The sequence below is a fragment of the Pristiophorus japonicus genome, chromosome 8, assembly GCF_044704955.1.
Source record: "Pristiophorus japonicus isolate sPriJap1 chromosome 8, sPriJap1.hap1, whole genome shotgun sequence".
Taxonomy (NCBI): Eukaryota; Metazoa; Chordata; class Chondrichthyes; family Pristiophoridae; genus Pristiophorus; species Pristiophorus japonicus.
Genome location: NC_091984.1, coordinates 89,700,500 through 89,714,054, shown reverse-complemented (window position 1 = coordinate 89,714,054; position 13,555 = coordinate 89,700,500). Strand labels below are relative to the sequence as shown.

Genomic DNA, 13,555 nt, shown 5'->3' with positions numbered 1-13,555 from the left:
TAATGCAGAAGATGGAATTTTGGCAATTGAGTATGTGGGGCCCGTGAAGCTCGCAAGAAAGGTATTGGACAAATTCAGTTCTGAGGTGACTACGGTGTGGATAAAGATTTAAGTGACACTGGAGGTTAGATAAAACTGGAAAGAGCAATTTTGCAGCCGTGGAAGGAAGTGAATTTTGAATCTCTAACAACTATCAAGGCCAGCTTCTGCCAAACAACAACGAGGTTCCTTGTAGCCTGGTTCAACTTGTCGATGGCAAGATTGAAAACGATAGTGTTCCTAGTGTTCAACTGTAGGAAATTCTGGTATATCCGAACTTTTTGTCTTCGTGTATGGTTGTGATTGTGAAGCTAAGGGAAGTGGTGGTGCGATGGAGCTGGATATCATCAGCATATATGTAGAAGTTGACTCCGTGTCTATGGATTATGTCACTCAGACGCAGTGAGGAGGCCAAGAATGGATCTTTTGGGAACTCCAGAGATGACCGTCTGGCAGGAAGACCATACCTGGAAGATTAAACCCATCCATAGGGGTCTAAATGGACATTGCAGCTATAGATTTTGCACATTTAGTCAGAAAATAATTTGGGAGCCCACCACATTTGTCTCATTGTTGTGCATATGTTCCTGCTCCTAATTCAAACTTTGTGGGGGAATGAGTAGGTGGTTTCTGGCAGCTTTTTTAAACTCTGCTTTTGAGTACTTCTAAATATCAAATCGCCAGCGGTGCATATCCACCTAAATCATTAAATCAAAGTTTACTTTGAAAGCCTTTTTGCTTCTACCATCGGTTATTATTGTCTTTTGCAGGATTGTGTCTAAAATTAGATGCTAGGGCAATATGGTACAGGAAATTGTTACTGGGTCAAGTTTGAGTGACATTTTCTTGTGTATGTACTGTTCATTTTTGGCTTGTGTTCAGTGAAGTGATAATAAAGGAGTTCGTTGCGAGTCTACAAATTAGAACATTTTCAGAGCACAATTCCGAAAGGATTAAGAATTGAAGGCAGTAGGCTTGTTCCTATTTGCATTAAGAGTTTAAGGCTGCACTTTGTCCTCCTACATTGTGATGTCTAACAATGCACACTGTTCGAACCCGATTTAAAAAATGGCCTTTTTAACATTTTAGGATGTGATGCTTTTTGACATTTAAGAACAAAAATCCAGATTGAGGAAGGCTGCCTTTCCTATTGAAGCTATGGCAGACAGATTTTTAACACGTTTAAAAACAGAAAAATATTTTTTTATATATTAGATATTCACAGTACTGAAAATACAGGGATTCACGTAATTAAAAACCAAACCATGCTAGTTCAGCCTGCATTGAGATGGAAACGTACATGAAATAGGCTAATCTAAATCAGCCAAATGCAGGGGATAGGCTAATTTGTGTAGCAACAAAAACCATGTTGATGATGAGCCATAATTAATGTCTTCTGGAAGCTAATTTTTCTAGTTTTCTTAAGTATGCTGTTGGCAAGCTTTTTTCCCCTTCCATTGTCCATCTGACTGTAGGTCTTTGCTGCCAAAAAGTTGCCATTAATGCTTCTTGTAGCAGGTTAAGAGGTGCCAGAGATGACCCAATTATGAAACTGCCCTCTTCTTTTACCTGGGAGACATCACAGCCTCTACTTGACACCTCTAGGAACTGAGTGGAGTCGAACTCGAGCCTGCATATGCAGCACCGAGCGCTTGCCAATCAAGCTCACTACCACCACCACACTACCCAATTTTGCAGGTCATTCCGGAGATTGTATTTTTAGAACAGTGTTCTCTTTGGGTGAGGGTGGATAACAGGTCATGAGTAAGTTTGTGTTTTACCACATCAGGAATTGTTTTTAGCTCAGGATCTTTGCTCATGCCATTCTTGTATACATTCTTGTAGTGCAGAGGTGTCGGATTCAATTTATATGGTGGGTTTGATCAGACATCCTCGCACATAGCGTGGGTCACATTCAGCAAAAAGTTATTTGGACACAGTGGGGTAGTAATAGTATGCATTTTGTCCACCTTTTGGGGGATAAAGCAGGTTCAATGTTTACCAATTTCTGGGCGTGGAGTCTGCATGCCACAGCCATATTAGTCCTGTGTTTTTAGATATCCCTGGCAGACACCTGAAATCAGCTCTGGATCAATTTAAATATGCAAAGAACGATCCTGCACTGTTTTAGGACCTTGCCGCAAAATGTGTGGAAAAACTAGATGGAGATGTACCGTGAAGGCTCAGACTAGTTTTTCTAGTTCTAAGTCGGTTTAAAAAGTGGTCACTAAAGAGACTGCTGGAGGCTGCTAAAGAAGTGGTAGGGAAAGTTTGACATTTATGCTGCAGCATAAAGTTTAAAAGTTTGAGCAAATCAACACCTAGGCGAATAGTGTCCCATTTCAGGACACATGGGAGCACTAAGCACAGGAGACTGCGGGCGGTATGCTACACACCCCTGCTCGAGTGGCTGCGCCCACATTGGTGAAGATGGTGGTCAGGGAGTAGGGCACCCATCCAACAATTTAATCACTTACAACTGGATTGTTACATTTTTAATGAATAGCACAAGGAGAAAGAGCTTCTTTTGGTGACTTCAAACTAGTTGGGAAAAACTGTTAGGAATGGACTATTAAAGGAAAAATTAAAAATGTAAAGCAGATGGTGGAGAAAAAAAAAGCCATTTGTCCATCAAGCCTATTCTTCCACAGACCATTCTACAATTTGCTCCATCATGAGCTTCATCCATTTAGTTTCCTGAAGAAATGTTGTGCAAAGGTATTTCTCCTCTTCTCCCCTCACCATCTTCATCAAAAGGTCAATCTGGTGAAACTCTGGATATGCCTTCTAGTGTTCTATTATACATTATATATTCTTGATTGGTTAGCTTAGTAGGACACTTCCATGGTCCTAGAAACTCAGGAACAATCATTCCATAGATCTTCTCTGCTTCTACTTATTGTCTAGAAATCCTAATCCTAACCAGATATTTGTGTGTGTGGGTAAGAAAGAGGGATGGGGAAGGGTGCTTGAAAATATTTTAATATACATAGAAATAAATATTTGGATATTTGTGTGTGTGTCTGTTTTTTTAGGTATATATGTTGAGCGGATTAGGCACAAGCTCCAATGCCTGTCAACACTCGCTATTTAGGGTCACACGAGTGGTCAATTTTGAAAGCTACTGGAGCTTTGTCTGTTTGTGGAATGACCACAACGTGATTCAGAAGAGAGCAAGGACAAAATTGGGAATGGTGGGTGGAAGGAAAAAAGGTCAAATGTTCTAAAGTGCATGTCTTTTGAGAGAGTAGGAAAGAGAATTACATAGAATTGACAGCACAGACAGGCCATTCAGCCCAACTGGTCTATGCTGGTGTTTATGCTCCACAGGAGCCTCCTCCCACCCTGCTTCATCTTGTTTTATCAGCATATCCTACTCCTTTCTCCCTCATGCCCTTCCCAACTTTCCCTTAAATGCATCTATGCTCTGAGAAATAATTATGCTTTAAAAGTTCACTACATTGACACTATTTGTCAAACTGCTATTACAACAGCAGGTTGAGATATCATTGAGTGTATGGGAAAATTAATCTCTCATTTTTACCCAAACATTAGCAAGTTAGTCCAATTCTGAGGAGTAGCACTGTATTGTATTCACCTTCCAAAGATCACATGCTACTTTTCAGTTGAATAGGCTATTTGTCAATGGGAAGGATATTGCCATTGAGGTTAGAATGAGCAATGAAGATAAATCTGGCTATCAAATCTAAGTAATAAGAGAAATTAAGGAAGTTGTATTTGTTTTTACACTTTGAAGTAATCTAAATTGTCAATGTTTTTCAGGCTTAGTCAATATCACCTGATGGTTGTGGGTTCCAGCCTTACTCTCGCATTTGAGTACATAAACTATGGTGACACTTAAGTATGATGTGGTGTGCTGCATTGTCGGAGCAGCATTAATTTGGATGAGGTTTTGTTACAGTAGTTCAAATAGATGTGAAAGATCTGATCGTACTATTTGAAGAAGAATTGCGAGCTTTCTTGGTTTCTTGAGCACCAATTCTGCCTCCGCCAACCCCACCATAAATACATTAACATCTCAATCATCAATACATACATTCATCTCATTCTTGATTAAGGGATGTTGCTGTGCACAAAAGCTGGCACTTTGGCCTACATAAGTTACTGCACTTCAAAGTAACTCACTATACAAAATGACGTGAGAAATTTCCAAGAGACATAACTGGCTATATAAATGTAACTATCTTTATTACAGACTTCAAATTTAATTCAGGCAAATTTGTTATGGAAGAGGACACCAGCGTCAGTGATAGATTTTAAAAACTAGGAAATAAGAGATGTTGGACAGAACTCTTTTTTTTTTTGTACAAAAAATATAATAAAGATTTCTAGAATAAGTTGCCTGTAAAGGGCATGGAAACACAATATAATTGGTTTAAGGTGCAAATGGATGTGTTTCTGGGAGAGAAAAACATGGAAACAGAAATCTACAGCGCAGAAGGAGGCCATTTTGGCCCATCGTGTCCGCGGCGGCCAACAAAGAGCCACACGGCCCTCGGATCAGCAGCCCTGGAGGTTGCATATAAACTTATGAACAATGGCAGAAAGGTAAAGAGCACCCAGCCCAACCAGTCTGCCCACACAACTGCGACACCCCTTGCACCAAATCATTCTATACTCTACCCCAACTGGAGCCATGTGATTGAGATATGGTGAGAAGGTGGTTCAGGTAGAAATATCTCAAGGGACAGCCCCATTGGGCTAAATAGCCTTTTTCTATTCCTAAAATCTCAGTTGAAATGTTAAGTTTTATTTTTCCTTCCAGCACACATCTGCAAATACCAACGTGAACTACAGTATGGCTGTGCAGATGGTGCCTTCGTTTTATGCTGGAGGTCAAACCTACTTCCCTGGAAGTGTTCAAACTGGCCAAAGCAACAAGGTAGGGTTAATAAATAATGCAAAGTTAAATGTTGGTTTGGGTGATCTTTTAGATGTCACAAATTAGCAAATTTACTCATTTACATTAATTCCCTGATTCAGAAGCTTAATTCCATTTGGTCAAATTCAGACAATATCTAGCAGGAATAGGGGGTGGGAAGAAGAAAGTTAGGAGCAGTGGCCAAGGACCTACAAAATGAGTTGAATTATAGGAGCAAATTAAACTCAATATTGACATTGAACATACAAAAACGACACAGCAAAGGACCTCTTGGTCCATCCAACCTGTTCCACACAGTTGAGATGCCTTTAAAAACCCAGGCCAATTAAGGGAGAGGGAAACTGGAAACATTTTCTCTGACCCACTTAGCAACATCAGAAGAAAAATGGGTGACGTGCATATTCCATATGTTGAACTAGCTTTGTGTTATTTTGTTATCTAGGTGTGTAAATAGACTTGGTACTTAACATGCACAGTCACTGCAAAATAGCAATCAATAAAGTGAATAGAATTCTAAACTAGAGAGTATAAACCAGAGAATGTAATGCTAAAGCAGTGTACAGTACCCTGGTCAGACTGTACCTTTTGAGAGCTATGCCCAAGGTCAATGAGACACAAGAAAAACACTTAAACCTGGAGCTGGTGCAGAGAAGAACCAAGAGGCTAATTCAGTTCTGACGTAGGGTCATCGACCTGAAACGTTAACACTGTTTCTCTTTCCACGGATGCTGCCTGACCTGCTAAGATTTCTAGCATTTTCTGTTTTTATTTCAGATTCCAGCATCCGTAGTATTTTGCTGTGGTACGAGGTTAATTGCTAGTTTCGGAAGGCTGAATTATGAGAGTCTCAAGATTGGATTCAACTATTTTTTTGGGGCAGAGTAACGAGAGTTTTATTCTGAATGAAATCCAGCACCCTCCTGGAGCTCTTGATGCTATTTCTGGGTGTAAAATCAAATACAAAAAGAACTTGAGAAATTTGTGTGAGATGGTTTAATCAAAAAAAAACTATTTAAAGCTCCTCAATGACCCCAAGAATAAAAGCAGCATCCACTGTAACATGAAGCCATCTAGACCAGCATGACCAAAATTCAATTTTCCAATCCATGCTGAATTAGCTGATCTCATCCAGATAAGCAATGGGGGGTCCTGCAATTCTCCAACTCCATTGCATTATGGAAGGAGAAAAATCAACTATGCCTGATTGCTAGCTAGTGATTCCTACTGAAAAGTGTAGAGTTGATGTTGCATGAGGGCAGGATTGGTGTCCATTGTAAGGCCCTCTTAAGTTCTAATGACCTGCTGTCATTTTACTGTCTAGGTTTGCATATGAAACTATCCATTATTGGCTAACTGTGCACTGTCTGAGCTATACCCATCAACTGATAACACCCTCTGGTGGGAAGAGAATAATGGGGAGAAAATTGGCCCTAGATAAATACTCAACTTTGGTTTTAGACTTGAATTCAAAGAGCATTGTTTTTGTGAAATATTTGGGGATTTTTTTTTTCTTATCTTAAATCATTTGCATACGATAAAAGATTTTCCAAAGCAGTCAAGATGACAGCCCTTCAACAAAGCCAGTTGGGTTTGAAAAAGATGTATACTGCCACTTGCTGGACTTTTATGAACATAGTGCGATGTTGTTTTTTTTCCAGCTGTTATACCGAGCTGATCAATATATTGAATTCCAGCTCACATTTGCCAATATCAATATGGTTGAATTTTTTTTCTACCTTTTGATGCAAGAATTATTTTTTGGTCAATTTCTTCCTGTTCATCTATGAAGGCACCACTTCTAAGCCTGATTTTGTTCTCATCTGACATGTAATACCTACACCTTCAGCCAGGATTCGTTTATCACTGATCAGGAGCAGGAACCCTACCCCAGGGACATTGAGGCCAATTTTGCAGTTGGGCAGTTACACACCTGGTTAAAATTTCACTTCAGCTCCCACCCTCGTCTCGTCAAATGTACTACCAGGTGTGAAACTGGTCCACATAGACTAGGCTTGATCACCTGACTGCTGAGTTAGCTAATATCAGCTGGGGCAGCAATGCTATAAATTGACATCAATGTCTCTGGTCCTCGAGACATAAAATAAGGCAGGTTTCTGTTTCTGATTGTTTTCTATTGTTATGCTCCTCAAATAGCCTGCTGGAACTCTGGTTCATATGAAACATAACCACTTAAGCAGGGTATCCAAGGGTAACTGGAACCCATGGAACTGTACCCCACATTAATTTCTCCCTTCAGGCAAAGAGAAGGGAAAATCGGAAAGATAAAAACACTTGCTTTGATTCATTTTTGTCCCCCTCTTAGCAGGGACCTCCTTCTACTACAGCTCACCAGTCACTCGCACCAGGGGCTGGAATCCTGGGTCCAGCACCAATGGGAAACCCCATGACTAATATCAAGGTAAATTTCAAATCCATTTTAATTGACTGGTAAAAGACTGAATATACAGCTTTTCCTGCTGAAATTGCACTGCTGTAGCCAGTTTAAACGCATTAAATGTAATGACTCTTGTGATAGCTAGGTTATGCTTGCTGTTCAGGCTGGAATGAATTGGTTTGTGCAGTGATGGAGAGTTTGAGTGGCACAAAGTGACAAAGGTACCATGAGCATGCACATGGCATATATACTGGTATGCTTAAGGATTTGGACTCTGTTCGGCGACGGTTCCGAAATTATGTGTTGGATTTTATATTGGTGGCTGGTGCTGTTATACTTGGTGACTCACTTCATACAATCTTAGAAATAGTAGTGCAGAAAGAGACCATTTGGTCCATCATATCGATCGGTAACTCCTCACCTGAATTTTTTCCCCCTTAAACCAAACACTAGAGGAAAAGAATTGAAAATTAGAGAAGTTAATGCTAAACTTGATTCTAGCCTTGGTTAGACCATACTTGGAGTTGTGCATACAGTTCTGGTTGCCATATTATAAAAAGGATTTAGAGGCACTGGAGAGGATGCTAAAAAGATTTACAAGCATGATGCTTGAAATGCAAGGTTATCCATATTGGAAAAGTATGAACAGGCTGAGTCTCTTTTCTCTTGCAAAGAGATGGCTTAAGGGGTGACCAAATAGAGGTCTTTAATATTATGAAAGATTTTGATCGAGTAGACATGAAGAGTGTTTCCATGAGAGCGAAGATCAAAACTAGAAGCCATCAATACAAGATAGTCACCAAGAAATGAAATGGGGAATTCAGAAGAAACTTCTTTACCAAGAGAGTGGTGAGAATGTGGAACTGGCTACCACAGGGAGTAGTTGAGGTAAATAGTATAGGTGCATTTAAGGGAAGGCTAAATAAGCATATGAAGGAGAAAGGTATAGACTATTTTGCTGATAAGTTAGATGAGGAAGCTTGAGCATAAAAGCCAGCATGGACTGGTTGGGGCAAATGACCTGTTTCTATGCTGTATATTCTATGTAATCACGGATTCATTGACCTATGTAAATTTTCCTTATTCACTCATCTTTTTCATAATTTTGAATCCTTGCATTAGATATTTCCCCCCACTCCCTTTTTGTTAAATTAAATGCTACAGTGAACACACCTAAGGTTTTTTTGGCACATCATAACAAATATCCCCCCTCATTCCTAACATCATAGTGTATATTTTCCTTAGTTCTCATATCCTTTCTAAAATGGGGTGCCCAAGATTGCATGGAGGTACGCAACTGTGGACTTATCAATGTCTTTTATCGATTCATTGCTACTTTACATATTTTACCTCTCTCCGAATACAATAGTAATCACTTTTCTAGAGAGTTAACCGTATGATATAATTGCTGCGTATACTGCTATGTGACTAAGATGAGCGTGAAAACTGTAAGACGTGTTCAGAATTTAGAATCTTAGTGGAGAGTTTGAGGTTTACTGCAAGCACCTTGTATATTTAAAAAAAAATGTTAGTTGGAGAGGTTGCATTTTTGAATTAAACAGTCATCTGCAATTGAAACAGATACTATGTGTCAAACACGCTTTAATTCATTTTAGAAACTAGTCCACAGTGGCAGAGGTGCTATAAAGAATGGAGGGCCAAAAGCTAGAGTGGGAATTTGAAAGTGAGGTTATAAAGGAGCTCAGAGTGTTTTTTCAATGTGCAGATAGGTTGATCAGTTGGGAGTTGAGTGTGGTAAGGGAGATTAGGAGGTGGTCGAAGAAAGTATTATCAGAGCTGGCATTGTCCGAGATCAAGGCTACCTTCAGTGCAATGAACCCACGAAATATGGAGTTGAAGTGGTGAGCAATGATATGGGTGGAGTGTTTATATGAAGGTGAAGATCAGGAAAGTACAGAAGGATGGTGAAGTTGGAGAAGAGGGAGCTGGGGAATTAAGATGTAGATTGAAGTCAGAATGCAAAAGCTGAGAAGTAATGTATTTTGGGGAGAAAGTCAGCATGGGTCTTTGGGAGACAGTACACAACAAGGCGCAATCCAAAAATCCCAACTACAGACCAAATGGATATGGTAGGGGTCTGTCACACGGTGTATGTGACTTTAAAAAAAAATTAAGACCTCTTAAGATTCCATTGAATTTTACTGTGGTCCTGGTTGGTCTCTGGGGGTCGTAAATGCCCCTCTGGAAAGGTGCCCTGAGTGGAATATATTGTACTTTCCTTTCAAATGGTGGTGCTGTGAGCTGGGCATTCCCAGCCATATGGTTGTCAGTGTGACAGGAGTGATGGGGAAGTACTGCAAACAGGGGAAACAGCTCAAGAAATAGGAAAAGCAAATTGTGATTTAGGAGAAATTGAAACTAGAAATGGGTTTTAATACAAGATTGACTTGTTTCACTGCACAACATTCTGCATTGATTTTCTTTATGAAACTTTTTTGAGGCAATTTTTAATAATTTTTTAAATATCTAGTTTTCTCTCCTCCTGGCTCATGTATTGACTTTGGACTTTGATTGCCTGTACTTGTGTCATTGACAGTGAGGCTTTGAGTTGGGTGCTAGGATGTATGTGAGATTAGCCAATATACAACATCTCTCAACGTGTGGGTCGTGGAGGCCCCAACCTCTGAGAACACCAGCGGCAGGCTGGGGCCATAAAAGGAGCAGCGAGCAGCCCTTGGACAGCGTGAAGGCACACTACTTCAGGGAGCAGTGTAAGCTGGTGCAGGAGGGGTGACGTCATCAAGGTCCAGGTCCTTGGAGCATGAGCAGACACAGCAGGAGCGGTGAGGTCAGGGCGAAGGAGTGGCGAGAGATTGTAGAGGGACGTGATCGGGGCCCAGGAAAGGTGTGAGTTCAGGGCCCAGAAGAGGCGAGGGCCAGGGGCAGCACTGGCCAGCCCACACTGTGATATGTGTGCGCACTAGGTCCGTGCAGCAGAGCAGGTCTCCAGTCGTCTTGGTTAACCCTTGCCTCTGTCAAGCCCGTGTGGTGGCGAGTGTGCAGCGGCCACCCCACGTAAAAAAAATCCACGCATCTTCCACCCTTCAGGATGTCATTCTGGACCTGGGATATTAGGTCCTTCATTGAAACACCTGTGAACTCATCCTTTTTTTGGCGTGGAAGCAAGTCATCCTCGTTTCGAGGGACTGCCTATTATGATGATGATTATAATATCCTCCCCCTCTCCCCTGTGGCTGGCTGTTGCTGTGCACTATCCTGCAATGATATGATCCCAATTGAGTTCAGCAGCTTGGAAATCAAACCTGTATTCTGCGGCTGTTGTGGCATTGCATGCGGTGGTTCATTTCAGTGCATCACGAAGAAATGCATTTTAACTGAGTTTGGCAGATTGGATGATGATCATTAAAATGTATTTTTTAGTTAAATCAGAATTGTTGAACCAGGCCAGTGGTCACTTTACATCATTTTCTTGTACTATGTGAAGAAAAAGGATCTGAATTATTTGTGGTACTGCTCTTGACTCAGAACTGCTATAAAAAAATTGGGTGATTTCTATTTCCAATTTAACTTTTTGACAACCATTCTATATCAAATTACAGAAGGCAGTTTTTAAAAGAATATTTTGACTGAAAATGACAAAAGCAGAATCATTATGAGCAATAGCTTTGTCATTTTCAGCTACTCTAGACCCCATCTTTTGTTTCTTGTCTCATTACCACTCCCTTTTGCCTTGCATCATACCTTTTGTCAATTAATCATTCCTGCCTTCCACCCTATCACAAACCTTCCATTTTGTTCTTTATTTCCTCCACTGCCCCCACCCACTCGGCTTCTGTACTTGCTTAAAACCTGTTGCATCTCTAACTTTTTCCAGTTCTGATCAAAGGTCATCGACCTGAAAAGTTAACTCTGTTTCTCTCCACAAATGCTACCTGACCTGCGTTTTTCCAACATTTTCTACATAAGGTTACATAAGATATACAGCACAGAAACAGACCAGGCCGGTGTTTATGCTCCACTTGATTCTCTTCCTGTGTCTTTCCTCATCTAACTCTATCCACATAACCCTCTATTCGCTTCTCCCTCATATGCTTATCGAGCCTCCCTTTAAATGCATCTGTACTATTCGCTTCAACCACTCGCTGTGGTAGCGGGTTCCACATTCTCACCACTCCCTGGGTAAAGAAGTTTCTTCTGAATTCCCTATTTGATTGCTTGATGACTATCTTATATGGATGGCCTACTTTTGCTCTTCCCCACAAGTGGAAACACTATGGAGGCGAAATTGTTCCAGGCGACGACGGGTCAGTGTGGTCTGACTGCCCAGTCGGCGCAGCGTGTCCGATGCTCGCAACATTGCCCGCAGTGTTTTTTCCGGCGGTGTAAGTCACCGCCCCGCTCTCCCTTCCCCCCCCCCCCCCCACCCTGCCCCTCCACTTCCACCATGTTCCTGAATATGCATTGGTAACGATGTAATCAAAGCGTGCACCACCTCGGCCCTGCCCCAGAAGCACATTGCCCTGAAATCGGTTTCCGGCTGCTTGTCGGGGCCAATGACAGGTTTGTGGGACGGCGCACACTGTGGGATGAAGACCACCAGCGGCATTTAAAGGCAAAGTGCAGCTCCCACCATTGTTGTCGGCTAAAAAATTTTGGAACCTTACCAACATTGAAAGTTGCGTCCGTGAGAACTAATTTGTTAATTAGTGGGCCTGCCTTTTCATAGTCAGCAGAAGAGAACACTGCTTGAGGAGGCTGTGCTTGAACAGATTTTAAAAATGGGCTCAGTGCTGGCAGCAGAGCAACACTGTTAAGTCTTGAATAAAGAGTCCGACTAGGTACTGCAAGCTCAAAGTAAGGTGTGACCGTAGTCCTTTATTGCAGATCTCAGAGTGCCTCTCCAGCCTGTGAGACCTCCTTATATACAGGTGCTCCCAAGGGACTGTGGGATCCCTTTGGACTTCAGGGGATAAGCCCTCTGGTGGTTAGACATGGTTTTTGCAGGTTTACAATCATAACACTCCGCCCCCCCACCCCCCCCAAAGTCAATAATGTAACTCTTTACAATGTGAGTCGATCTAGGGCTTTCCTTTCCCTGGTTGATCATCTCGATGCAAATGCTGGTTTTGGTGAGTCGTTTGTTGGGCCTTTGCTGGGCTGCTGGGGATGGTGAGTCCTGCTGGGCTGCTGCGGGTGATGGGTTCTGCTTCGTGGTGAACCACTGGGTCGATTGCCACGTGTGTGTTGGCGGGTCGAAAAAGATGGAGTCTGTTGTGGGTTGTTCTGGATAGTCCGTAAATCTGAGTTTGGTTTGGTCCAAGTGTTTCTTGCAGGTGAGTCCATTTGAGAGTTTGACCACAAACACCCTACTCCCCTCTTTGGCCAAAACAGTGCCAGGAAGCCACTTGGGACCTTGTCCATAGTTCAACACAAATACAGGATAATTTATCTCAATTTCGCGTGACATATTTGTGCGATCATGATATGTATTCTGTTGAAGCCGCCTCCTCTCTACCTGTTTGTGTAGATCAGGGTGGACTAATGAGAGCCTTGTCTTAAGTGCCCTTTTCATGAGCAGTTCGGCAGGAGGGACCCCAGTGAGCGAGTGGGGTCTTGTGCGGTAACTAAGCAGGACTCTGGATAAGCACGTCAGCAGTGAGCCTTCAGTTACCTTTTTCAAGCTCTGCTTGATTGTTTGAACTGCTTGTTCTACCTTACTGTTGGGCGCTGTTTTAAACGGGGCAGATGAGACGTGTTTGATCCCATTGCGGGTCATGAACTTCTTGAACTCGGCACTGGTAAAAGCATGGCCCATTGTCACTTACAAGACCATCAGGCAGGCCGTGCGTGGCAAACGTGGTCCGTAGGCTTTCAATGGTGGCAGCGGACATGCTTGCCGACATTATCACACATTCAATCCATTTGGAGTACGCATCTACAACCACTAAGAAAATTTTTCCCAAGATTTGGCCTGCATAGTTGACATGGACCCTGAACCATGGTTTGGAGGGCTAGGACCATAAACTTAGTGGCGCCTCCCTGGGTGCTTTGCTTAACTGTGAACATGCCTACTCCTGCACCTTATTTCTATGTTTCTATGTATTACATTTGTGCACGCAGGACTCCAAGTCTGCATCGATACCAGGCCACCACACGTGGGATCTGGCTATCACTTTCATCATTACGATGCCTGGGTGGGTGCTGTAGAGATCATTGATGAAACTGTCCCTGCCCTT

At 42.1% G+C, this 13,555-nt stretch overlaps 1 protein-coding gene across 9 annotated transcripts in view; it reads left to right on the top strand.

The window, feature by feature from the left end:
• The window catches only part of raver2 (ribonucleoprotein, PTB-binding 2), a 123,916-nt gene that overhangs the window by 100,151 nt on the left and 10,210 nt on the right, over nt 1–13,555 (top strand). For 2 of the 9 annotated variants that reach the window (XM_070887032.1, XM_070887030.1), the window contains 2 exons: nt 4,826–4,942; nt 7,266–7,361. The exons of 3 other annotated variants lie outside the window; for them this stretch is intronic. In XM_070887032.1, coding sequence (XP_070743133.1) covers nt 4,826–4,942; nt 7,266–7,361 — 213 coding nt within the window. Of the gene's footprint in view, nt 1–436; nt 877–4,825; nt 4,943–7,265; nt 7,362–13,555 lie in introns of those variants that run through there. 4 more of the 9 variants (XM_070887031.1, XM_070887035.1, XM_070887038.1 and 1 more) reach the window with 4 other exon arrangements.